The 25,215-nt window shown below is 52.9% G+C and overlaps 6 protein-coding genes across 6 annotated transcripts; 4 read left to right on the forward strand and 2 right to left on the reverse strand.

Moving 5' to 3' along the window:
• Nucleotides 1–725: 725 nt before the first annotated feature.
• On the reverse strand, nucleotides 726–3,200 carry QC763_705760 (uncharacterized protein; the record flags this gene model as incomplete). The annotated part of the gene is made up of 1 exon (XM_062915575.1): nucleotides 726–3,200. The coding sequence occupies exon 1, from the start codon at nucleotides 2,598–2,600 to the stop codon at nucleotides 726–728; it is 1,875 nt and encodes a 624-aa protein (XP_062761545.1). The 5' UTR covers nucleotides 2,601–3,200.
• A 5,404-nt stretch (nucleotides 3,201–8,604) lies between these two features.
• RIM13 (cysteine protease) lies at nucleotides 8,605–11,332 on the reverse strand (the record flags this gene model as incomplete). Its single annotated transcript, XM_062915576.1, has 5 exons — nucleotides 8,605–10,114; nucleotides 10,166–10,479; nucleotides 10,539–10,755; nucleotides 10,835–11,196; nucleotides 11,270–11,332. The coding sequence occupies 5 exons, from the start codon at nucleotides 11,330–11,332 to the stop codon at nucleotides 8,605–8,607; spliced, it is 2,466 nt and encodes an 821-aa protein (XP_062761546.1).
• A 356-nt stretch (nucleotides 11,333–11,688) lies between these two features.
• On the forward strand, nucleotides 11,689–13,959 carry ANT1 (ADP/ATP carrier protein). The gene is made up of 4 exons (XM_062915577.1): nucleotides 11,689–12,676; nucleotides 12,752–13,299; nucleotides 13,358–13,595; nucleotides 13,655–13,959. Exons 1-4 carry the CDS (start codon nucleotides 12,573–12,575, stop codon nucleotides 13,773–13,775), a joined length of 1,011 nt encoding a protein of 336 aa, XP_062761547.1. The 5' UTR covers nucleotides 11,689–12,572; the 3' UTR covers nucleotides 13,776–13,959.
• A 165-nt stretch (nucleotides 13,960–14,124) lies between these two features.
• Nucleotides 14,125–14,772, forward strand: rpl29 (60S ribosomal protein L29). Its single transcript, XM_062915578.1, has 4 exons — nucleotides 14,125–14,241; nucleotides 14,306–14,357; nucleotides 14,427–14,529; nucleotides 14,597–14,772. The coding sequence occupies exons 1-4, from the start codon at nucleotides 14,235–14,237 to the stop codon at nucleotides 14,630–14,632; spliced, it is 198 nt and encodes a 65-aa protein (XP_062761548.1). The 5' UTR covers nucleotides 14,125–14,234; the 3' UTR covers nucleotides 14,633–14,772.
• Nucleotides 14,773–16,108: 1,336 nt separating this feature from the next.
• Nucleotides 16,109–19,473, forward strand: VTS1 (Flap-structured DNA-binding and RNA-binding protein). Its single transcript, XM_062915579.1, has 3 exons — nucleotides 16,109–17,655; nucleotides 17,723–19,003; nucleotides 19,054–19,473. The coding sequence occupies exons 1-3, from the start codon at nucleotides 17,139–17,141 to the stop codon at nucleotides 19,083–19,085; spliced, it is 1,830 nt and encodes a 609-aa protein (XP_062761549.1). The 5' UTR covers nucleotides 16,109–17,138; the 3' UTR covers nucleotides 19,086–19,473.
• Nucleotides 19,474–20,320: 847 nt separating this feature from the next.
• TFC4 (transcription factor TFIIIC subunit tfc4) lies at nucleotides 20,321–23,485 on the forward strand (the record flags this gene model as incomplete). The annotated part of the gene is made up of 1 exon (XM_062915580.1): nucleotides 20,321–23,485. One exon carries the CDS (start codon nucleotides 20,321–20,323, stop codon nucleotides 23,483–23,485), a length of 3,165 nt encoding a protein of 1,054 aa, XP_062761550.1.
• Between the last annotated feature and the right edge of the window lie 1,730 nt (nucleotides 23,486–25,215).

A 25,215-nucleotide genomic window follows, 5' to 3' on the forward strand; every position in this document is an offset into this window, starting at 1 on the left:
ACAGATGTCCGAGGCGTATTATTGATCCATTCAATTGAAACTTTTGAGTCGGGCCAAATGAGTTTGGGCTACTTGAGCTGAGTGATGAAGGTGAGCTGCTGGAATGAGTTGTGAGTTGTGAGTTCTGGTTGGTTGCCTTGACATACTGCAAAATTTTGGAGGCCCAGGGTTAGGGATCATGGCCGTTGATATCGCTGAGAACTCAACCAAGAAGTCACGCGTTCACCTGCACAGATCATCAGTCACCAAAGTCATGGAAGAGCATATGTTTGCGTAAAAAACACGCTTTCTCCAGCCTCTGGAGTATCTCATATTCCCTTCTATATATATGTCCCATCCCTCCCCGTCTTAAAAATCACCAAAAAAACCCAATGTTCCAAAAATGTTGTTCAGAAGAATCGAAGAATAAGTGATACATACACGAAATGTAAGAAGTGAAGTACAGCAGCAGCCATCAACGACAAAAACATATGGCGCTCTTTTGGGGGGATCTCTTTCGTCATAAATCATCGTTTGATAGATAGGGAAAAGGAAAAAACATCGGAACATCCAAACACCCCTTCCCATATGTCCAGCCCTCCCCTTTTCCTACCGCTGAAAATTGTCCGCCCAAAACCAAAATTGGTATCCATCCCTAAATGTGAAGAGAAGGGCTTGACGCCCGCCCCGAAAGAAGTAAAAAGGTATCAAAGAAGAAGAAAAACCTCGTGTGACTAAGTCATCGTCTACCTCCGGTGGAGATGACGAGAGGGAATGCGGGCGTGGTGCGCAAGGTGGTTGTGGTTGCGCACATGGCGCTTCTCAGCCTTGGCAGGGGCAGCGCCGCCCTTGGTGAAGACGGTCAAGGCCCAGTCACCACCGCACTTCTGGCTGGCATCACCCTTGCAGGTCATGTTGCACTTGGAGTCGTCAAGCTTCTCGACAGTGTTGAGGCTGTTGCCGCAGTAGCACTCGCCGCCGTACTCGGTGCCGGCAACAGAGAAGCCCTTGGAAGAGCAGTACTCGACGCAGGCTGTGTTGCTCACCTGGCCAATGTTAGGTAGAATCTTGCCAGAGATGACACGGTCAGACTGGTCCTTGTAGCAGCCGGCGGCCTTGAAGCCCGAGATCTCAGCACCAGACTTGGCAGACTGGGTGGGGCCGGCAGGGGCCTCGTAGACGGTCCTGGTCTGCCAGACGGTGACGGTGTCGTAGACAATCCTGACCTTGGGAGAAGCCGCAGGAGGAAGGACAGCCTCGCTGGTAGGCTCGGGCTTCTCAACGACAGGGGGTTCCTCAACCTTGGTGGGGGCGGGAGCGGGAACGGTGACAAGGGTGGTGGAAGGCGGGGGCGGCGCAGCAGCAGAGCTCGACGACGGGACCGGAGCGGGGGCAGCAGAACTTGATGGCTCTACCTTGATAGCAGGGGCGCTGCTGGACTTGGGAGTCTCCAGCTCGGGCTTCTCGACGACAGGCTCGGGCTCGGGAACAGCAGGAGCGGGGGCGGGCGAGACGTTGCCGCCGCCATATTTCCAACCAGCGATGGGGTTGTTGCCGGGAAGCTTGTCAAGGGTGCCGGCAATCTTCTCCTGGATGGGGCACTCAATGTTGCAGCTCTCGCTGTCAGGGTTGACACCATGCTTGAGGCCGGGGCAGTTGTGAAGACCGGCATGGCCAGCGTCGCAGGTGTCGATGATGTGCTGAAGCTCCTCCTCGTCCCAGCCGGAGATGAAATCACCGTGAGCCGAGAAACCAGTGGCATCACCGTTGGAGAAGACGAAAGGGCTCTCCTTGCCAAGCAAGTGCTGGTAGCGAGGCAAGAACTTGGGGGTGTTCCAGTAGGTCTCAAAGAACATGTGAGGGACGTGGATCCAGCCCTTGGGACAGTTGAGCATGTCGCCGACAGGGGTAGGGAAAGCCATGTTGTTCTTGTAGTTGGTGAGGCCGGCGGCGGGGTTGTAGCAAGAGGGGAAGTGAACATCCACGCGCATGGGAGAGGCATAGGCGTCGCAGTTCTGGAAGGGGAAGCCATAACCAGCACCCTTGTTGCCCGGGTCACCAAGACCAGCCCTGGAGCCGTCCGAGTTGTCAGGCCAGCTAGGGGGGTTGTAGTTAGGGCGAGGGCAAGTGATCTGAGCGGCCTGGATGGGCTTGGAGGGATCCAGCTGAAGGGCGCCATCAGAGACATGGCTGGGCTTTGACCTCAGAGTGGGGTTTCCGCTGACAATCTGGAGACCGAGAGGGAAAGCCTTGATATCGTCGTCGGTGGCGTCGAAGAAGTAATAGTTGACCATGTAAAAGAACTCGACGGGCTCCAAGAGTCCGGTCTCGGGGTCCTTGAAGTAGAGTGAAGGGACCCAGTATGAGCTCATGTCAGCCTTTGGCTTGGCTGTGGTGCACTTGGACTGGCGCAAAGACTCTCCGGTAACGTTGAAGCCAAAGTTGCTGGCACCCATGACGGCGTGGACGTGGGCAGAAGGGCCTCCTGGTGAGACGATGGGATCGGCTCTGCATGTCGTCAATGGTCCCCGACCCTTGTGCTGAAGAGTCGCAAAGGTACGTCTGTCCTTGGCGGCAGCCACTGTGACGGCCATAGTGGCCAAGATGGTGGTGAAATGCATGGTGAAGAAGTTGTTGTTGTTGTTTGGTATCGCTTGGAAATGTCTAAAGTCTATCCTTTGGTTGTTGGGTATCTCAAAAGTCGCTCCTCAACGGCTCAAGAAAAGTGTGGGAAGAAGTTGTCGAAGGGTTGATAAGACAAGTCTCTGGGACTGCTTGATAAAAGTTTCGAGTTGCTCAATACCGGTTGGCTGGAATGAATGGGGGGTTGTGATTGTGGAACAGTCGCTAACTATTCACGTTGGCCGTTTCTATTGTTGGTATTGCTTGACAGGTAGAAGCTGGATATCAACGGCTAGCGTGGTGGAAAGGACAGTGATGTAAGTGAGTATGTATTGCGCTGAGCAGGCTCCGCAGCTGGTGATGGTTGGAAAAAAGGGAGTGTAAAGTGATGTGCAACAGCACAACTTGGATTCGAAGGAGAGAGATGAGGCACGAGTGCCAGGAAAAAAAGAGAATGATAGGACAACAAAAACCCACAGGAGGTTGAGGAGGAGAAGGGTGAGGGTGAGGGAAAGAAAAGAGGGAGACGGGACGAACTCCCGGCATGGGTGTGACCCAGTTTATACGCAACACGAGCCGACGACGTTGTGCTCTGTGTCCACACTTGCCCACCCCACCCCACCCCTCAGCCCGGCACCGTGGGTCCAGAAGACCAGAAGCTGAGAAGCGAGAGAAGTCCCGTCTCCGTTCACTCCTCTGGCTAGCCCGATTGAGACATATTCGGACGCCCATTCCAAGGAGAGAGAGCGATCGATGAGCAATTGACTGCCAGGATGTTGCCAGGGCAAACATCAGACATCGGAAGGTCCGGCGGAGGAGCTGAAGGCAGTGGATTCCTCACCTCACCATCTGGGCAGGGCAGAGGTTTGTGGATGTCTAACTGTCTAACAGCTGGCGTACACTGGCGTTTGTCTACCCTATCTGGGCTGGCCCCTTCATCAAACACGCCGTCTGATCCAGTGGTTCCTGGCTCTCGAGATGTCAAGAGATTTCAGATGAGAGGGGGTCGGCGAACCGCCATGGTGGACGAGAGCACCAGGGAGAGGAAAAAAACTGTGCGCTCAGGGGTAACGCTCGCTCAGGTCACTCTGTACCTGCATCTTGCTCATCGCCACTGCGGATCCCATTGGCCGGATGTTCTGCAAGCTGCAGGTCGTTAGGTGTGTGCCTGAGTTGGCACAGGGCGGGACGGCAGAGGATAAAAAGGACAAAGAATTTATGTTGTTACGCGGCGCGAATGGCGTCCAATAGGATCGATCGACTGGCAAACTCGAAAAAGGGGAAACTTCCAAATATGGTGCCCTCCTCCTTCCAGACCCTCCAAGTATTCAAGTATCACCGTCAGAAACAGAGTGGAAGGCGGACGCCGACAGACGGGTAGCCAACATGTGGGAATTGGGCACAAAAATGCGGTCCCTGGGTTTTCATCTCGTCTGTGTCGCGGGATACCAACGGTTCCCTGGACCGGCCCGACACCAAACTCTCGACGACCTGACGTTGCGGTTGGGAACTTTGGGTCCCCGCACACCTGGGTTTTGGGGCTTCTTTTTTTTTTTTTTTTTTTTTTTTTTTTACGACGGGTACACAAACGGCGCCTGAAAATAAATCGCCCATTATAGCGTCATATCTACCAGTCTTTGAGAAACCAGCTACACTAAATAAATAAACCATCCCTTTCTTGTTTCTTGTTCTTCCAGAATAGCTGCTGACAGTCGCAGTCCAAGGCACAGAATGTCCGATATCATCATCACCATCACTTGCGAATCCTCTCTCCTCTCCCTGCCCCGCACTTTTCCATCTTATCAATGCTCCGTGCCAACAGCAAGGGGTTGACCCTCACTTGGAACAACCGTCCAATCACAGCCTCACAAACACACCAAGCCAGGGGATTTGGGGGGCCCCAGCGTGTTCTCGTGCGTTTGAAACACAACCAACTCCCGAACGGAGCCTACCCAGCAAGCCACTCCCTGTCGTCGCTTCCGCCGTCAAAAGAAGAAGCATCTCAGAGAAGTCCAGAGAAGACGGGTCAGATCTGACTGCTCTCCCGAGACAGTTTCTTCCGAGATCTGATTTTCGACGATGCTAGCGTAGCTCTGAAATGAGGAGCCCACCGTGTCTTCAGAAAGATTGACGACATCACTTCTGCTACGGTATCATCATTCCCCGCAGCTTTTTGTTATCACCATTCTCGCAGTGGTGTCTGATCGCAGCAGTCTTGCACCAGCTTTTAGGCCCTGCATTTACATATCCAGCCTATGCCAAAACGGTGCAATCTTTCCCTATGGTCTCTCCCTAGCACACCACGCGCGCGGTTCAACTTTCCTGGCCTAGATAGCCGCCAAGTCTAGTATCTTCCGTTTTGTCGGCGGCGAGTGATGGAAACACTCTGTAAAGTCGCCGATATTCACCATGTTCTGTGGCGGCGGGTGTTTGCGCGCACAGTCTTTTGGACTCTGCACATTCCTCCCTCTGGCTGAACAAGGCCATTTACGCCCCCCCGTTTCAAGTGTCAATACTCTTGGTCCGTTGACGAGCTGCCGACGGCTGACGACTGAGACTTGGCACCCCCGCCTCACGGATGCTATCCGGACGCTCATCTTGACCTGAAAATCACTACGGGAGGCACCGCTTCAACCTGGCTGGATTACGGGCCTGAATCACCGCAGTGCGACCCGGTCAGCTCTGGGGATTGGGCGTCTCCCCGAGTCTTTTGACCGCCACCGACCTTGACGGAGAATTTTGAGAAACCTACAGGGCCCGGGACCGAGAAAATACTAGGCATGAGCTGCTGCTGAACCTCCTCCCCCCTTTCTTCGGCGCCGTTGGTAAGGGCGCCGAGGGCGTCATGGCTCTGTGCCACCCACGAAATCCCTCCGGCGGCGCAGGCAGAAAACCTACAAACAGTTTCTTGCTTGGCGAAACACAAGTCCCAAAGTCTATCACGACTCTCTATGTCAGCAAGCAGAAAGCTGGGAAATCCTAAATCCGACTGCATCTGCCCAGAAAAAGGGATCACCAACAGACAAACGGTCCTCCGGAATCACTGACCGTCTTGTCTATCCTTGATACAAACCCAAGCAAGGCGCCACCTCCCTTTATTTCACCATCAAAGAAGGCAAACCACTCCCTTCCGTGGCGTCAAGGGACATACATAGTGAACACCTTTGCTGCGCACAATATGCGACAGAAGAAAAAGAAAAAAGACACAGCAGTCTGCGGTGACCAGTCGAAGTGAATGGCCTGATGGCAGACAACACACCAGACATGATTTCTTAGATGACGTGGCACGGCCTACTCTGTGGCCTGTGGTCTGAGGCCTGACGGGCAGCCACCGGGGGCCACCTGCCTTGTCCTCACTGTAGAGATGTAAAGTGTTTTTGTGTGTGTTGGGTTTGCCATACAAACCTCTCATCACATACCTCCCAGATACAGACACAAGGCACCGCATTATGGTCGTCATTTTCTTTCTGGCCTTTTGGCTACACTTGCACTGAACAACAACTAACTACCAATCACCACAGGCAAGGCTGCCAACCCTGAGAGAAGATCATTTTTTCCAAGGAGCGAAAACAAGAAATAGGAAGGAGGTTGAGAGATTCCCAATGTAATCTGCACGATTCTACTAGTGTTCCTGCAAGTTGCCGTGTCCAAAGAAAACCTGCCCGCCAGCCTGGGGATGCACGACACCTAACACCACACACTACCACATGGAGATACTAAAGCAAGGTACGAGCAGCAGCATACACGTAAGCTAAGGTGAGGTGGGTAGCCCAACTTTGATGCAGATGCCCGGTAGTCGCTGCGGGTTATTGACCACTCATGGCTCCAAGACGAGATGGAGTGGGATGTGACGGCCCAATCTCGCACTTTATTGCTGCCGTCGTTTTCCTCGGATTTTGGAGATGGGTTTGATGGGTGAGATAGGATAGGATTCTAGATGTAGGTGCACAAGTGTAGTATGTTAGTCAGGTCGGGATAGGGTTGCGGGTCGGGTTAGGTGAGACCGATGCTCACTTCTCTTCAGCTCTTTTGTTCAACCATCCCAGAATGGCCACGAACGAGATGCAGAGTACTCCATGTAGTATCTACCGACCTTAGTTTGCTTTCAACTGGCAGTTGTGGTCTGTCCTGTCACTGGTGCTGCAACGAGACCAATATCCCACCCTGAAAAGCCCTCCAGCTAACCATATCCTACGTGCCCACCAGATATTCTAACAACTAGAATCTAGACAACCTACAAATCATCACTAGTGCCGGCACTTCACTCGCTTGAAATAAACCTTGCCACAAGCCATGCTCTTTTCTCACTCAACTACCGAACCCCTCAGGCCTACCCCCACACTATCAAATCCCCGACGGGGTTTCTAGACCATGTTTTCCTCACCCCAGCTACCAGGAATGGCCGACATAGGAACTTAGGGGCAGTGTTTCTGGATTCAATATTACGGGACAACTACCGAGAGATTACCAGACTACAGACCTCCATCAAAGATAGGTAGGTATCCAACATCATCCGATGGATGAAGATCCTCACCCACCTCGGACTTTGCCCCGTTTGCGGAAGACAGCCGCCTCATGTAGGTAAGCACAACTGTGTTTTGAAGTTCAATATTACGGGAAAGATATCCGAGGGTTTTTACCAATCCAAACCTCTTCTACAGCTGGGTAAGGTGGGTATCCAGCCTCAACTGCCCCAGAAAAGCCGCCCTCGAGAAGAAACAGTCGACACCAGGCGAGGGGACGACGTCTCTAGATCCAATATTGCGGCACAGGATCTCCTCCTCAACGGCACATGATCCCGTCCTCGCAATATAAGCATGGCCAGCGGAAAGCAACATTTGCCACGCGTCTTCAATACCTCTTTCTTCAGCCGGAGCTCAAAGTCGCAGCCAACCCAGTCAGACATCTTGGGCCACAAGCTGACAAACTCACTGCTACATGCTGAAGATCACCGGGACCCATTTTCGACTCCAAGACCGAGGCTAGCCCGGCTGTGCTCTCCTGTCTCGGTCCTAGAAAGCTGGTGTTGAAGCCGTAGCTTGAGAATGTGTGTCGACTCGGGCCCTCGATACTTTGAGCAGGTAGTGAATTACCACAATACCCAGAATAAACACTCCTTATATGTCAAACAGATGGATAAACAATGCAATAGGAAGTCCATAGGAACCCCTAGATCAAATGAAAACCACCGTAGAACAACTCAAAGCATACAACAAAGCTAGCCTAAAAGTGTGTTGATGACAAAGAGTGCTTGCACACCGCCTAAAAGGTCCAACAAGGGTCCTGCCAGAAAGACACCAGGATGTGTATCTAGACTTTACACATAGGTATTACAATACAATAGCTGCAGTAAGAAAGTCACAAGCAAAACATAAATACATAAAAAAAAAAAAAAAAAAAAAAAAAAAAAAGAAAGGCCGTAGAGGTAAAAACTCACCGGCCAGCTCCATAGAGGTGGTCGGTTACGAAAACCTCGGTGGTTTTACTTCGGATCGAAGTGGGGGGCTATCGGTTGCAAGCCCCCGGCGGGGGGATTAACAGCAGCTCTTCCACCTTGACCATTTGTCCTGACCACAAGGGCGGTGCCCTGATCAAGATGTTCGAGCTGCTGTTGGAAGGTAGGTTGTGGACCTAATGTATAAACCACTGGGTGCTCCTTCATTCGGGAATGTTGTCGTGAGCTTCTCAGTCAAGGGCATGGGCTTGTCGAGATGAAAGTCAGGTTGGTAGATAAAAAGCCAAATATAACAGAGCTAAATAGACGAAGTTGCTTGTTATGACAGCCAGTACAACACCCAACATAACAAAACATAACAACAACCTTTCCCATGTTGCAAACAGAGGACTCAATCCTCATCAACACACTCCCACCCTCCCTCCAACACCACCCCCCCATCACTCCAAACCTCAACCTCAACCCCCCCTTTCCCTCCCCCCCTCGACACCCCCCCAATCTGCTCCAACACAACCCACAACCCCCCCATCCTCCTCACCACCTCAGGATCAACATCCACCTCCCCTCATCCAACCCCAAAACCCCCACTCCTGAGTAACCCCCCCTTTACTCTGTCCAACCACCCTCCTCCCCACCCCGGTCCCCAACTCCAGCTTCATCCTCAGTCCTCCCGCTCCATTCCCCGCCTCCCCCCCCGCAACCGCCGCCCTCGCAACAACACTCAACCTGGTCAACCTCCCAATCCCCACCCGTCCCCTCAACCTCTCCTCCCCATTCTTAAAAACCGCCATTTCCGGGAACACCGACCTCAGCTTCCCCGCCTGCGACGACATCACCTGCCCCACCACCACCCCTTCCACCTCCGTCGCCACCCTCAGCACAAATTTCCCTAGCTGGCCCGGTTCAAAAGTAGACAAGATGACCGTGTAGGTCCCCGCCGCCAGAGGCTGCGACCCGTGAGTCTGGCAAAACGTCGCGCCTCGCTGGTATTCCGGTGATGACACCAGGATATCTCTGCCAGAGATGCTGGTTATATTTTTTGACGAGTAGATCAGCGCGATGTGAATTGGCAAGTCTTTCACATCTGTCGAGAGTAAAAGGGATAGAGGGGTGGTTTGGGGAAGCGTGATAGAATACTGCGGGTTGATGAAATAGGACGGGTGAGCCGCCGAGCCGCCTGAATTCCGCCGGTTCCAGGCGCCGGTGATGGTTTCGCTGTGGCTGAGCGGTTCAGGGGCTTGACGGATAGTCAAGGGCGAGTTGGAGAAGAAGGATAGGGTGAAGTTGTATGTTGGCAGCGGAAGCTCACCCTGGGCCACGACGAGGGTTTGGGGGTTGTTGGGAGTGGGATCATAACGCAGCAATGTGTTGGGGCTGTCAACGTAGGGTCCCTGGTGGAGGCACCGGTGGTTTTCTGGCAGTGGGAGCCGGGTACCGGGCGGGGAGGCGGCAAAGATCGAGAGGGACATGAACCCGAGCTGCTTGGAGACATGAGCCAGGGAAGCGTTGTGGCGGTCTCGCTCGGCTTTTCGTTCTCGCAGGATTTCAAGCTCGCCATCTTGCCAGTGACGGCTCAGGAGGACCCATATGGGGCTGTTGGAAGAGGATACCACGCTGTATTGCGGGTTCTTGGTGAAGACCAGCTCTTCTGTTGCGTCCGGCATGTCCCATTTGAAGTGGTGGTCTTGGCGGAACTGGAAGAGGTTTGGGTTCCAGTTGACGTAGAGAGAGTCAAAGTGCTGCAGAGCATCCTCAAAGGCCATCCAGAACTGGTTTGTTGCGTGCTCAGGTCTTGATCCCACGGTGTGCGTCTTGAGGGTTGCTGAAGACCCTACGCCTGTCCACACCAGGCTGTCGACCCAAGGGTTCTTGATCAGCAATGAACGACTGTTACCATCGCTTCGTACGTCAAGAACTGCATAGTCATGTTCCCTGACCAAACCCAGGGCCTCTTCTTCTTCTGGTGGGATATTCCCCGTCCCCAACGTCAAGATGGCGTTTCCATCATCGTATCCTTTCTTAATTCTGTCCCAGGTTTGGTCGAGCTCGATGTCATCACTTTGAACAGTTAGCATGACCACGCACTAATTAGCTGAGATGTCATCTCACCTCTTCAGGAAGATCTGTTCTGGTATCCAACCAGTCAAGACATGCAAGTCTGTGCCGGAGTTGCTTCCGGGAAAGTCGTAGCCCCCACGTATTTTCAGGTATGCCTTCTCAACCAAGGCAGGCCATAATAGTTTAGGATTGCGCCGATCCACCACGTACAACGTCCGGTCCGTTGACGTAGCCGGGAGGCGGTCATCAACAGCAACAGAACGCCAGCATCCATTAAAGTTGAGACGAAAGAGATATGGGCCATTCTTAACAACCTTGGGACGCTTATGCTCATAGTCGAACGGATACATGAGCGAGGAAAGCAACTACCAACAAGCATCAGCACGCATGAATGATAATTACAAGAACGGTCGGATCCTCTTACAGAACCCTTCTCCGAGGTAAAGTGGGGAGAGGCAGCACACAAGCTGGCTACGACGGAACAATCCGTCGCCAAATCCTGGGCCAGGTCGATTGGGTTCTCAGCAGTCATCATCCATTCCAGATTGCCGTCGTCGACCCCGGGCACCAGTTCCAAAGGCCGTTTCCAACCAGAGAAGATGGCCCGCTGCTCGGGAGAGAGAGAAAAAGGCGTGGAATCACTTTCGATTGGACAAGGACGAGTTAGCAACACCTTCCATGGTCAGGTGTCAAGAGCAGCACGGCGCATGGTGCACCCACATATAGGGGTCGGGACTCTGGTTGAGGGATGTCCCTGAGAACACCTTGGATTCGGTGTCTGCCGTCCAAGGCGGAAAGATGAGGCCATGGAGCTTCGAAGACCTTAATAGAATAGTCCTTTCAGACGTGGAAAGGACGCGGGTGGATATGAGCTCAGGAGGTCTCGAGCTGAGGCCCGCTTGCTTCTCATTTGCCTTGATGGTCTCGCCAAGCTCAAGCAGATATGAGATCTTGTTACGAAGTTTAGCAGCGTCTACCCCTGGAGCCCCATTCTGGATGGCCTTCATGTAGAAGTCGGCAGCAGAGATGGCATGCTTCAAAGCATCCTTCCGCTTCCCATCCATTAGAAGCGCTTCATATTGCTATTTAGGGAATCAGCCACGTTTCTTGGTGAGCATGATGACAGGCAGTGTGTAGGAAGAGGGTCCGTCTCACCAGCCCTTTCGCCTCATTCTGTCTATTTAGTGGACTGCTTCTGGAGTTCCAGTTCGCTGACATTGCTATTTGGTTGTCAGAGTGAAGTCGTGTAACCAGTCAGTCGGGCAAGGAGTTTGACGACAAAGGGTGCGTATATGAGTGAATGTCGAGTCCTAGTTGAGTAGCGATCGCCAAGGCTCAATCGTATGTTCTATGGCCGCCCAATCACCACTGACAGATGCCGTCTGCGAGATCTGCGAGCAATTCGACGCGCTGCTCCTCACTGCCGATAATCGAGCACCAGTGGGGTATGATACCGAATGTCTGTTCTGGGGTAAGTACCTCTACGACCAGTTACTAGCCACGCGGGGGTGGCTGGGTTATCCATCGTGGACGTCTGAGGCTGAGCATTGAGACTCCAAATACAGCACTCTCTCAAGCCATTACCCTCATATAAACCGCGACTGCCCAACCCGTCTTCCGTGAAACATCTCATCAGCAGTCCCCCATCTCGAATCGCGAAACAAGCATCTCGTTCTTTTTGATCCGTCGCCAAGCTGTACTGGACGAACTAGGGTCTCCCAGTCGGCTGGTTCCGAGGCCGGTGCGGGGCGCCACACGATCTTATCAAAGCGATTCATCTACAACGTGATCCATGAGTCGGGGCCCGGGGGGTGGTGGAATGCATGTGTTTTGAGAAGCCAAGTCCCAATCAACAATGGCATTCATCAGCCTGCCAGCGACAAGTCGATGGGATAAAGAACAGAAGGAATGCGGGGCTGAGGAGCGTCTTCCAGGCACTCGTATCGTTTGCCGCATTCAATTGGCGTTGCCCCGAGCACACAATCGCCAACCGAGGTTATCCGGTTCGGTAATCGACATCACGGGCTAAAAAGACACTGGGTCCCCCGCGGCCGGTGGACCGCACTTGCCGGATGCACCTCGGCGGCCTACAGCGTAAATACCATGGCCAGGCCCCCTATAACCTATTAGAGGTGTCCCTGTCGTCACTTTTTTGTCGTCGTCGTCATCTTCACCATTGCCATTGCATTGCGTGCGTGTTGTATATCTGGTTTTGCTATTTATTCAATCTTGCAGGCGGACGTCCCCAACATTCGAATTACTTGCCGAGCCCATCTGCCGTCATCGCGATTCGCAGATAGCCAACCACCTGGAAATCATCCACCGGCCGATATCGATATACACCTTTTTGTGACGTATCCACCTATCGCGAACGACAGCGCAACCACCGGAGGAGTTGCATTCAGGTTGTAAGGAGAGCCCTCTTTTGAGGCGCAAGGAGTAAACGAGAAATCACACAATGGGTGCTCAGTCAAAGCCCGCCCCAATTGGGCCCTGGGGTCTTGCGACAGCAGGCGCTGCCGGTGCTGTGTTTGCCAACACGCTGGTGTATCCTCTCGATCTGTATGTTTGATATGCAGCCTGATCGGCCAAGAGGTTCTGGGAAATCCATTTGCTAATCTACCATCCATGTTGTAGCGTCAAGACCAAACTCCAGGTGCAAGTAAAGGCCAACTCCGAGAAGGGCGAGGGCGCCTCCGATGAGCCGCACTACAAGTCATCATGGGACGCTATCTCCAGGATTGCTTCCGCTGAAGGAATTCAGGGGCTCTATGCCGGTATGGCCGGATCGCTGCTTGGTGTCGCTTCTACCAACTTTGCCTACTTCTACTGGCATTCGACTGTTCGCACTCTGTACCTCAAGCACAGCAAGCACACGGGGCCCACCTCGACCATCACCGAACTCTCCATCGGTGCTGTTGCAGGCGCGCTTGCTCAACTCTTCACCATCCCAGTCGCAGTCATCACCACTCGGCAACAGACGCAAAACAAGGAGGACAGAAAGGGTTTCTTCGACACTGCGAAGGAGGTTATTGAGGGCGAGGATGGCGTTTGTGGGTTGTGGAGAGGTTTAAAGGCGAGTTTGGTGCTGGTCGTCAACCCGTCCATCACATATGGTGCCTATGAAAGGTTAAAGGAGACTCTGTTTGCCGGCAAGAAGAACCTTTCTCCGATGGAGGCATTCGGTAAGTTCGAGAATATGACCCCTTTTGATGTTGGATATTTCTAATCTCACTACCCCAGCCCTCGGTGCCATGTCCAAGGCTCTCGCCACTATTGTTACTCAGCCCCTTATCGTTGCCAAGGTCGGCTTGCAGTCTAAGCCGCCAGCGATTCGTCAGGGCAAGCCATTCAAGAGCTTCGTCGAGGTGATGCAGTTCATCATCCAGAACGAAGGAGCTCTGGGTCTCTTCAAGGGCATCGGACCCCAGATTCTCAAGGGCCTGCTGGTTCAGGGCATCTTGATGATGACCAAGGAACGGTGCGTTCGCCCTCCATTACCAGACATGCTGCATGCTTTGAGACTGACCTTATTCTCAGTGTCGAGCTTCTTTTCATTCTTTTCCTCCGTTACATTCAGCTTGTGCGTTCCAAGCAGCTCAGAAGGTCTTCTGACCTGGCTGCGGCAGCCAAGCTTGTTTCACCTGTGACTGTGAAATAAACAAAGTTCAAGCCGATCGCGGCACAAATTACAGAAGAATACCCATATCGCCAACATGGCGAGGCCTGAGATGTTATGAGCGGGGGCGCTTGAGTAGAGGACGAAGGAGAGGGACATTTTGTATATAAGAACGCCATATAGATAGGTCATATCTGAGAATAATGATTGCAATGTGTTATGTTAAGCTCAAGCCTCATACATGAAAGTGAAGTATCAGTTGAACTGGGCAGTTGCAATGAGATGAGCTTATGCCTTTGGCGGTTGGCGGGAGCTGTCCAGGCCCGCCAAGAAAGCTGCGTACGGGGCAGCCACACACTCCAGCCCCGCATGAGCCACACCCACCAGATTAGGGCAATCCAAATTTCTCCCACTTTTTGTGTGCAGAGCTACGCACCTACCTTGCACCCCGACTTCCCAGACCTTAGCAACCGTCCACCATCTGAGTCGACATCCTTCACAATGGCCAGTACGTAACTTCTCGAAATGCTGCCGGTCCTCAGAGACAGAAATACTGACTGAATCGATTCCAGAGTCCAAGAACTCGTCTCAGCACAACCAGTCGCGCAAGGCGCACCGGAACGGGTACGACGAATCGAACGCCGACCGAGCAGAGCAGAACGAACGGAGGGCTAACTCGAGATAATACTGCAGTATCAAGAAGCCCAAGACTTCCAGATACCCCTCCCTCAAGGGTACCGACCCCAAGTTCCGGAGAAACCACAGACATGCTCTCCACGGCACCGCCAAGGCTCTTGTACGCACTCCGAGCACACACCGATGACCCCCTCATCGAGAAACACGACCGCTAACGATTTTTACAGAAGGAGTTCAAGGAGGGCAAGCGGGAGACTGCTTAATTTCCCTATTTCAGCGCGCACGGTTAGGGACGACCATCTTCGGGCATGATCATTACGAAGGAATTCTGCGGTTACTTGATTCGCACCGCTATTGGGCCGGCTTTTCGAGGTGTTATCTAGGGCGTCATTTTATCTACCAACGGAATGCATTGGCCTCTGGAAGAGGCGGACCTGCCGGGGCGCATCCCTCCATCAATGCTGCTCTCCTCTTGGCTATTAGTGGTGACGGGAGATCATCATGAACGAGCATGTGTTCTCGGGCACGACATCCCAATGACGAAACGACCGAACCGGCCACCATCACCCATTCATCCCCCTTCCCTTTCCCGATATCTTGGGCTTCACAACCTCGAGATATCAAAATGGCATTAGTGTGTACAGCTCTGAGTCTACTACCCGTACTCTTTTAGCTGAAGGATACTTCTTCGTGCCAAGATCAAATCCCATGCCTGGCTATTACCAAACACCTCTGTCTGCCACATAGACTCAAGGTGCATGAAAGCCAGTCAACATTTCTTCCCGACATGATCCCTCTGCTTATGTCCAGATGACGATCTCACTTCCACGATTTGGAAGCTTTGCACTACTCCTGTGGTGAGGGGCAACTACTTTCTTGGTCTGCGGAACAATGTGCCACTAGCTATTTCAACGCTTATATGCTCTTCTCCAGAGTGCTCTCAGTGGCAGATACAAGATGCTGATCGCAAACTGAGCCGCTTTACTGCATAGTCCGTTTGTTTGACATTCTGACTTGGAGTGGCCGAGTATGACGATGTCAGACTGATCCTTTTGCCACCAGGATCCTAACACCAGATACACTAGCAACAATAAATAAACAGCATGTTTTCTAAGACTGGCTCAGGATGACCTTGACATGTCTTGTGACCTCTCAACACATCTGATCAGTAGAACATTGGAACAAGAGTGGCCTGTCGTCCCATGTGGAATGTGTCACCCCTGGCGGTTGCGGAAGCCGACAGCCGTGGGTGAGGTGCAGAGAGGCGAACGGCACGGTGCTGTTAGGGGGCGGGGTTTAGGTAGCGGGTTCCACTGCAACCCCTTTTTGTGTCCCAAGGCTGAAGCTCAACGAGGAGTCCATGCGCTGAGGGGCTTGGGTTGCTCTGGTGGATGGATGCACAGCGCAATGTCAGTTGATTTCTAGGTAATGTAGTGGATGGTGGAGATGATGCGGAAGACTCCTAGATATCCACCCCCAGCAGATTGTCAACAGTACGAATGGGGTGTCCCCAAACAACCCAAGAATCCCCCAAGAAAAAGACATGTTTTACCAGTGACAGGGCGCTCCATTGTTGGTGGGTTAGTGGATTTGGAAGAACTGGAGAAGCAGTCGGTAACGCCGGGGCTGGGTGGAGGTCAGGGACGTTTCAAGAATCAACGGCCAGCTTTTATTAGTTAGCGAGGCTCAGCGCGCTAACGGCTGACTTTCTCACAGTTTATAGCCAGCTCTTGGCTCTCCCTTCCCTTTCCACCACCTCTTCTGAGTCCTGATCAGGTTCTCTTCCTGCCTGTCGTGTCGTCGTCCCTTCACCTTGCGGAACCACCTTTCTCGCTGCTGGGCCAGGTTCCTCTTTTTTGGTCGGGTTGTTATTTTATTAATGGGTACGTAAGACTTCTCCAGCTCTTTGCGACATTGGATGGCATTGTTCTCGGGGTGCTCTGGCTGCTATTGTTCCTGTTGCACAGGGGGCCACCAGCCTCAACGGAGAATGGACTGGACGAGATGGCAACAAACCACCCCCCTTCCGCTTTGTCGTCGGGTCTATTTTCTCCTGACAGCTGGAGTCTGGTGTTCATCCCGCGCTCCTGCCTTTGAAGCTGCACACCGCTTGCCATGTAATACGGCCGTTGGTTGCTTCTTGCCTTGGCCTCTCCGCTCTTTCTTCGAGGGCTGTGTTCGAGTATTTATCGAGGGTCTGAAGAGGCTCGGTGACACTGGTTTCCTTTCAACAACCAAACAAACGGCATCTAGTATCATTATCGATTACTGACATGGTCTCTACAGCTCGCGCAGTCTAACACCGCTTCTTTCGCGATATTTCGATCCTCCTTTGAGGCCAGCGGGTTACTGCAGGAGAGCTTTCGAAAGTCTTTTCGCGCCTTTTCCAAAATCGCCCTCTTTCGCTCCCGACTTCGAAAGTCGCTCGAACGCCGAGTCTAATAACCACACAACCTAATCACGCCGAACGCATCTTTATCTGCCCTTGGTACGTCTGACGTGGTCAAAAAAAACCTACAACATAAAGCAAACTCCTTCGAGAAAATCACGAAACAATTCGTGGCTGCCCGTGCCCCCCCCCACGGGCCAATGATCTACAAGGACCCTGCTAATACATCAGCAGCCGCGAGCTCTGTTTCATCCTGACAACTGGCACCGAGCAGTCTTTGGAGAAGTTACTCTGATTCTTCCACTCTCTTGACTTGGGACCATAGTCTTCTCCAACATATTTAAGCCGCCGACACTTGCATACCGGTAGCTTCCGCGAGCATGCTCAATATGTCTAACATTATGAGCAACCGCAACAGCACGCCCGAGGCGTCCAACGTCTCATCGCTGCGCCCCCCTTCTTCGAGGGCCGTTGGCGCGAACCCCCACCCTCTTCGTGCCTCTGCCGATATCTCTACTCTGAGCAACCAGGCCGCCGCCGCCCGCATCCGCCCCTCGTCGGACTTTTATGGTCAGGTTCAGGGCGGACAGGGCCAAGGTGCTGCTGAGTTGGATCCCCAGGATAAGCTCACCCAGCAATGGATTGCCGATATCGACCAATATGAGAACACTCTCGAGGAGATGGCTGCTGCCACCTTGGACCAGGACTTCAAGGATGAGCTCAGCGCCATTGAACAGTGGTTCCAGGTCCTGAGCGAGGCTGAGCGTACTGCGGCTCTCTACGCCCTCCTTCAGCAAACCACCCAGGTTCAAATTCGCTTCTTTATCCAGGTCTTGCAGCAGATGGGAAAGAACCACCCCATGTCGGGCGTTCTTTCCCCCGCCAACTTTGACAAAGGTGAGTTTAATTGCGGAATAGGGGAATGTGTGGCCTGAACTGTGCCTGATAAATACTCTGATTCCAGATCCCATGTCCAACCGCTTGAGCGATGCTATGAGCAAGCTCAATGTAGACTCGGCTCGCAACTCGATGTCCCGCGCGAGCCCCGCCGCGAAGCGTCAGTCTGGTCTCGACCCCAGCACGATCAATGCCATGTTTCCCGATGCCGCCGCCGCCATTGCGACTGAGAAGGCCAAGTTCACTCAGCAGACGGGCCAGCCCCCCTCCACCCGCAACAGCCTAGTGGACAACCGCAATTCGCTTGCGGCCCCCACCATCTCGGCCCCCGCCGAGGACCCCAACGGACAGAATCCTGCTTCTCCTTGGGGTCCCAACGATGTGAACCGGCCCAAATCGTCTTCTGCTGGGCAGCCGCCGATGGGCCAGTTCGTTCAGCCCCCTCCCTCGAGCGGTGCTCTTCGTTCACCTCGCCCCAATATCACTGGAAACACCAACATTCAGTCTACGACCTTGACGACCGGTGACAAGGGTGTTGGTGATTTGCCCCTGCTTTCACCTTATACCGCCAGCGGCAACTGGGCGTCCATGGTCAACACTCCGATGGTGCCCACCTTCAATCAGGGCGGTAACAACGCCGATATGGTGGCCAACGCCACGGCCATGAAGCTGGCTGCGCTTTCTACCGTGAACAACCGGTTCGCGCTGGATGATGTGCGCAAGTATCGTCGTGCCCGATCCAATGAGCCGGATCCGGGCCAGAACCCGCTTTCTCCTGGTCTTCCCAACATCCCCGGTGCCATCATGGTCAGCCAACATGGCGGTGGCATGGCTTTGGGCCGGGATGGTATGTTGAACCTTCAGCAGCCGCAACAGGGCATGGGCTTTGTCAACCACCGGTCTCGTCCCAACTCGCCTGGTGTTCCCCTGCAGAACTCGTATGTTCCGGCCATGGCATTTGCCTCGCCGCAGAACAATGGATTCTTGAGCGCCTATGATGGGTCGGCTGGGCTTATGAACAATGGACTGGCTCCAAACTTCCCACCCCACATTCAGGTTGGATTCGAGGGCGGCGGTTACCACTCTGATCACTCTGATATGGTCCGCGGCCGCTCTCCGCGTGGTCGGAGAGGCACCTCGAAGCCCCCTGAGGATCCCACCGACCCCACTCTTTTGCAGGACATCCCGAGCTGGCTACGGAGCCTTCGTCTGCACAAGTACACGGATAACCTCAAGGACATGAAATGGACAGACCTTATTGAATTGGATGACAAGCAACTGGAGGAGCGCGGTGTCAATGCACTGGGTGCTAGACGCAAGATGCTCAAGGTCTTTGAGCAGGTCAAGGGTAAGTGTTTTTTATACTGACTACAAGATCAATGCTAACTGGTTATGCAGAGGCCAAAAACGAGGGCAAGTTGTCGAGCTAGATGCGAGGCGACCATGAATGAACAGATGAAGCAGACGAAAGACAGCGAAGACACCACGCAGAGCGAAAGCATCACAGAATACATCATGGTGCAGAGGGGACGGCTAATAACTAGTGATTCTTTTCGTGCCTTGGGTTTTTTCACACGAGGATTGGGAAAAGCACATGGATATATGGCGGCACTATCTCAAGCGTTACATGCCTGTGCTGTTCCTTGGCCGAATCTGTTCCTTTCTTTTTTTCATTTTCTCGAGGCACGATTGGACATGTTGATATGTTTCTGTATGAGCGGGATGAGATACATGGTCTGGGGGGTAGTTTGGGCGGGTAGCGTGTTGCGAGGCTACCTGGATATATCTATAGGCGTTGGTGCGGTGAATTGATCAGTTTTTCTGAGTCGAGACTTGAGAATGTCTTGTTTGCTGTGTTGTGACTAGTTAACGGGGCATGTCTGCTGATTGGGATATCTCGGGTGTATATTTAGACTATTCTATTCTACTAACGACCATACCATCTTCAGCAGCATTATCAGCCCTGGGCCCGTATTTTTCTATGACAAAGTCGCAACCAAACTCGAGGAAGAAGCTAAGGCCATCCCCATTTTCAACCACCACAATGGGCCACCCATTCAACCTCCCATTGTTCAAGATCATGCCCAAAATCTTGTTCCTTCAATCACGTGCTACATCACGTGAATACATCGCAATGCACGGTCCAACCCTTATATGCTCACAACTTTTGGATGGCGCCGCACTGTGCGGTTAGCTGCAGCCTCGAATTTCGAGTTGCTCTTATTCATGAGAGTGTGAACTTGATCCTCAAAGTTTGCGACTTTCTCAGCCAAAGTTTACGACAGTCAAGATAATAGACTCTTCAAACTCAATATCTGTTTCTGAGATTTCTCAACATTGCCGGGCTTCCTTACTGGATATCTCGCCACACGACCAAAAGAGGAAAATTTCAGCCTTGCAAGTCGCTGAGAGAAGGGGGTCGTCGTTCCTGCTTCAAGTGGGTGAGAAGGAGGGGGATATTGAAGATTTGGTGGGATGGAGGGGGACGAGGGACGCGTTTAATCTGGTTACCCCGCGATTGAGCAGAGAGAGAGAAAGTTTTCATCGACTTTGACAGCGGTTTCGAGTTTTGTTGCAAGTCGTTGATCTCACTAATCTTCATTCACCTCCACCACGCTTTACTCACGATAAGGAGGCACGACTACACACAACACAACTATCCAAGATGAACACCTTCTCCTCCGGGCTGGGGGGCATCCCCATGGACATGCTCGACCCATCTCTCTTCCCCGAGGGCCACCGACCTCTCCCCCCAGCTCAGCAGCAAGATCAGGATGCTGAAATGGGAGACTGCCCCGCTCCTGGTGACGACCACCTCGAAGATGGTGGCGAGGAGTCAGACGTCAGCGACATGTCTGTCGACTCTGACGCCATGGAGCTCGCTGCCGAAGTCGCGAGGTTCGACAAGCAGCAGGAGGAATTCGTCGCTCGCCAGAGGGCTGATGCTGCGGGTGTTCCTTATCAACCCCCTGCCAAGTCGGCGGCGGCGGCTGGAGAGAAGAAGACAAAGGGGGGTGTGATTATCGCCAAGGGACGCAAGCGTAAGTCAAAGACTGTCAAGGGTCCGAGACAGGCGGTCAAGCCCTCGCCGGATATCCTGTTTCGATTGAACTTGGCTCAGCAGGCGTTTCAGAGGGGGGATTACGAGGCGACCATGACGATGATTTCGGAGATTATCCGGATCAATTCCGAGGTTATTCATGCTTGGGTGTTGCTGTCGTCGGTGCACGAGGCGCTGGAGAACCGGTCCCAGGCGGTGATGTGCCGGATTACGGCTGCGCATTTGACGCCGAGGGATGTGCCGCAGTGGATCGCGACGGCGGAGTATTGTCTTGAGGGGGTGGACGAGATGGACGATGATGAGGAGGGGAATCAGACTGCGGAAAAGATTGAGACGTTGAAGAGAGCGTATGCTTGTTATAGTCAGGCGTTGGAGGTGGACAGGACGCATATCCAGGCGAGGATTGCTAGGGCGGATGTGATTATGATGATGGGGAATCAGCAGAGCAGGGCTTTAGGGGAGTATCAGAAGGCGCTTGGGTACAGGCCGTATAATATTCGGACGGTGAGGAATATTGCGGATGTGGCGCTAGATGTGAAGGATTTAAAGAAGGGGGCGGGGATTGCGAGGGCAGCGTATAGGAAGGTGATTAATTATTTGATGGAGAGGGGGACGTTTGAGGCGGAGGAGGGGAGGTTTGAGTGGAGTGATTTGAGAATTTATCTCGAGTTCTTTGGGACGTTGGAGTTGTGGAGGGAGGGGTTGAAAGAGCTGAAGGAGATTGCCAGGTGGTTGTCGGGGAGAAGAGAAGAAACGTATTGGGAGCAGTTTGATGATGGGCCGATGGGGGATGATGATCGGGAGTGGGATATTGGGGAGGAGAGGAGATTCGGAGTGCAGGGCTTTGTGCCGGGCAAGTTTCCGAGAGAGAGTTATGGCTTGGGGATGCCCATGGATTTGAGGGCGAAGATGTTTGTTTACCGGTGCAAACTGGGGTTCCAGGATACTGAGGCCAGGCGACATTTGGAGCTGCTTGATCCGACAAGGCAAGAGGAATTCATGGACTTCCCGGACTGCTTGAAGGATATCGCGGTTGCGCTGCTGGATCAGAACAAGGCTGCGGAGGCGAAGCAGTATCTGGACCTGTTCAAGCACATTGCTGAGACAGAGGGCACGGGCAGCATCGATGCGGACTTCTTGGTCTGTCAAGGTCGATATCACATCTCTTTGGGGGAGAAGCAGACCGCTGAAGAATGTTTCATTGCTGCGATTGAGGACGATGAGGACCACATCGAGGCTCGCGTGCAGCTTGCCAATATGTACGAAGGAGAACAGGAGCAGGAGGGCAGGGAGGAAGCTTTCTTGCTGGTTCATGAGGCCCTGAACCTGCAGAAGCTGGGACCAAGAAAGAGACGTGGTCCGTATGGTCCCCGGAAGAACACTGGGCCACGCAAACCCAGAAAACCAAGGGATCCAAATGCGCCAAAGTCGAAGTATGTGCCGCGCCGGTTGCTCAATGCTGAGAAGAGGAGACAACAGGAGATTGAGCAGACAAAGGAAGCGACCAAGAACTACCAGATAATGCAAGAGATGGAGGGCAACGCTTTGCTAGGGGATGAGGAGGCCAAGAGCAAGTGGATGGCGGCTGCGAAGGCGTTGGTTGACGACTTCCGGGCTTACAAGCAGTTTTATCCTTGGGACAAATACATCAAGTTCCTGGGATACGTCAACCCTTCCGAGGGTGGCCAGCAGGCTGTTCCTGCCAGGAACTTGAAGCTCGCCGCCATGGAGGAACGTTTGCGTCAGAACCTCGCTCCGGCGGATGGTGCCGACCCGGCTACTGCGGCTTCCGTCAACAAGCCTCATTTCAAGATTCCCCAAGAACATCGCGGCATTCCGTTCACGGAGTGGTTGAATATTTTCCTCAACTACGCCTTCGCCCTCGTCCGCGCCGGTCAGCATAGAGAGGCTTATGCCGTCTGCCACGCCGCCCGGGACTCTGTTGTCTGGACATCCATCGACAACACCTTTCTTATCCACGTTGCCTGGGCATCCTGTGCCGTCTACGCTGGCGACGAAGAGACCTGCGTTGCTATTGCCCGCTATTTCATGAGGGATTACCGCCCAGGCACGGATTCTTACCGCATGTTCTCGGCTATGTGCCGAGTCTGCCAGACGCCCGTGTCGTGGTACACGTCGGGCCCGGCCCAAAAGTTCATTTTGAGGCAGATCAAGACAATGGACAACATTGTCATGAGACAGCAGCAATCGCCGTCTGGGGAAAAGGACGATTCGATTGGGTTGGACGTCTCCCTGCTCACTATTTACGGGCACATTCTCTTCACGACCACCTCGTACACCTACGCCCTGTCCTACTTTGCCCGCGCTGCCTCGATCGATCCCACAAACTGCCTCATCAACCTGTCCACGGGCCTGGCGTACATCCACTACGCCTTGAAGAGGCAGGCTACCAACAGGCAGTATCTCCTCAACCAAGGCTTCGGTTTTTTGTTTAGGTACTATGAAGACAGGCTGGCGGAGGCGGAGAGGAATGGGAGTGCGGGACAGAGGCAGGAGGCGCATTTCAATATGGCAAGGGCGTATTCGCTGATTGGGCTGGGGAATGTGGCGGTGGAGTTTTACAAGAAGGTGTTGGAGGAGCCGCCGGTGCAAAAGGTGGATAGGAGTGATGAGGAGAGGTGGAAGGGGGGGTTGGCGGAGGAGGATTTGAGGGTGGAGGCGGCGTATAATTTGAGGAGTATGGGGTATTTGTTGGGGGATTTGGAGGGGGCGGCGGGGGTGGTGAGGAAGTGGATGGTTTTGGAGTGATTATGAGGAAGGGGGCGGGGGTATAGGGGGATATGAGGAAAGGGAAAAGCATGGGATGGGGTTTAGGGGGTTAAGATAGGGGGTTTGTTTGTTTTTGTTTTGTTTTTTTTTGTTTTTATATACCATGGCATTGTGGGAGGGGATTCTTTGGGTTGGGGGATGATGGGTGTTTTTATAGGCTGTAGGGCTGGTTATATATTGTTTGCTGGCTAGATAGTTGAGAAGGAATAATTACTGTAACATATGTGTCATATGTGTGTGTTTGGTTCTCAAATAACCCGGTCGGTGTCTGTTTGGAAGGGACCTTTTTGTCTTTTATGCAGTTCTAGATTTGGGTTATGTTGATCCAAACTTTTTCAGAGTTCATCCGAGCTTATAATTGAGATATCCATTGTGAACGCTGCTCTCTTTTTCTTTTTTTTTTCGCCAGCGAGCGCTGCTGGCTATTTTTTTTTTTATTTTATTTTTTATTTTTTTGTACGCAAGCGCTGCAATATTTTCCATTTTTGTCTACATTCCTCGTGAGTAAGCGCTGATGTCTTTTCCAGTCCCATGTTTCCAGTCCCATGTTTCCAGTCCCATGTTAGGTTTTTCCCAGGCATCGCAGGCGAGCTAGTTCGTTCCCATGCACCGTAGCCGAGCGGGATTGTGGTCAGCAAACGAAGGTCTACATTTGAAGTCGAGGAAACAAGGGTCAAACATGGCGGATTGTGTGCCGCTTGATGCAGCAGAGGCTCGCATTTCTCGCGCAGTCCATCTAGCATCGTCTCCCCTCTCCTTGCCACGGCTGCTGCTGCCGCGCTTGCTGCCTTCAGCAGCGAGCGGGTGGGCTGGTCTTGTTGGAAGGACTAGCCGGCCTAGGTAGGTTGTCCAGCGCCGCCAGGTGAGTAAGCTGTCTCTCCGTGGCTGTTGTGGGAAAACACCTCCGGGCAGGGCCGGGTACGTGCTTGGCTATCCTCCTCCGAACCGACAAGAGAATGGGCCTTGCGCTGAACTTTGGTGGACGCTTCGTGCCCTCCTCCCGACCCAACAACACGATCACGCTATGACGTTTTCGTTCTTTAGCTGGAGCAGCTGTTGGAGAGCTGAGCGGCCTTCAGCAGTACCGGGGATCAATGAGCTTTGCAGTGAGGATAGGTAGGTAGGTAGGTAGGTCGCTGGGTGAATGGGCAGACAGACTTCAATGGTTAGCCGAGAGAGTCGCCAGTAAATGGGAGTTGATCTCTTCCGAGCTTTGGTGAAAAAATCTTAAGAAGGGACGACTTAAAGTGTAGGTTTGTAGATTAAATGTATACAGTGGTGCTAATTGTTGGTTTTACTCCCTTTAGGTCGGCAAAAGAAGTAGTAAATATCTAAATGGATGGTGTTACACGAACCCGCTTTCTTTCTTTTAGGGGCAGCGGCGACTTCGTTTGGTTCTTGTTTATGAAGAGCTCCTAGCTATTGATATCCCTCGTATGTTGATAAATCCCCCAGGTCTTCCGGGGTTGACGGTCAAATACTCGAGGGAGGCTTTTGCATCATGCCAGAAATAGTAAACATTTAGACATTCACCGAACCCCACCCAGTCCACGTCTATGCCCACCCCCTTCGTAAGCGGAGCTGTCACTGTTGACACTGGGTGATACACCAGATATCTATCTGGTTTTGTTGGATAAATATTCTTCCAGCCCCACACTGTCTTTTAGAGAGAAAGGTTTGCGAGCAAAACAGGGGTTCTTGATGTCTGC

The sequence above is a fragment of the Podospora pseudopauciseta genome (genome assembly GCF_035222475.1).
Source record: "Podospora pseudopauciseta strain CBS 411.78 chromosome 7 map unlocalized CBS411.78m_7, whole genome shotgun sequence".
Classification (NCBI taxonomy): Eukaryota; Fungi; Ascomycota; class Sordariomycetes; order Sordariales; family Podosporaceae; genus Podospora; species Podospora pseudopauciseta.

Excerpts from the sequence above, each read along its gene's own strand:
- ANT1 (XM_062915577.1), top strand. The coding sequence starts at position 12,573 with ATGGGTGCTCAGTCAAAGCCCGCCCCAATTGGGCCCTGGGGTCTTGCG. Across the intron at positions 13,300-13,357 it reads TTCTCCGATGGAGGCATTCG|CCCTCGGTGCCATGTCCAAG; the intron begins GTAAGTTCGAGA and ends TCACTACCCCAG. Across the intron at positions 13,596-13,654 it reads TTGATGATGACCAAGGAACG|TGTCGAGCTTCTTTTCATTC; the intron begins GTGCGTTCGCCC and ends CCTTATTCTCAG.
- VTS1 (XM_062915579.1), top strand. The coding sequence starts at position 17,139 with ATGCTCAATATGTCTAACATTATGAGCAACCGCAACAGCACGCCCGAG. Across the intron at positions 17,656-17,722 it reads CCCCGCCAACTTTGACAAAG|ATCCCATGTCCAACCGCTTG; the intron begins GTGAGTTTAATT and ends CTCTGATTCCAG. Across the intron at positions 19,004-19,053 it reads GGTCTTTGAGCAGGTCAAGG|AGGCCAAAAACGAGGGCAAG; the intron begins GTAAGTGTTTTT and ends CTGGTTATGCAG.
- rpl29 (XM_062915578.1), top strand. Across the intron at positions 14,358-14,426 it reads CGCAAGGCGCACCGGAACGG|TATCAAGAAGCCCAAGACTT; the intron begins GTACGACGAATC and ends ATAATACTGCAG. Across the intron at positions 14,530-14,596 it reads ACGGCACCGCCAAGGCTCTT|AAGGAGTTCAAGGAGGGCAA; the intron begins GTACGCACTCCG and ends CGATTTTTACAG.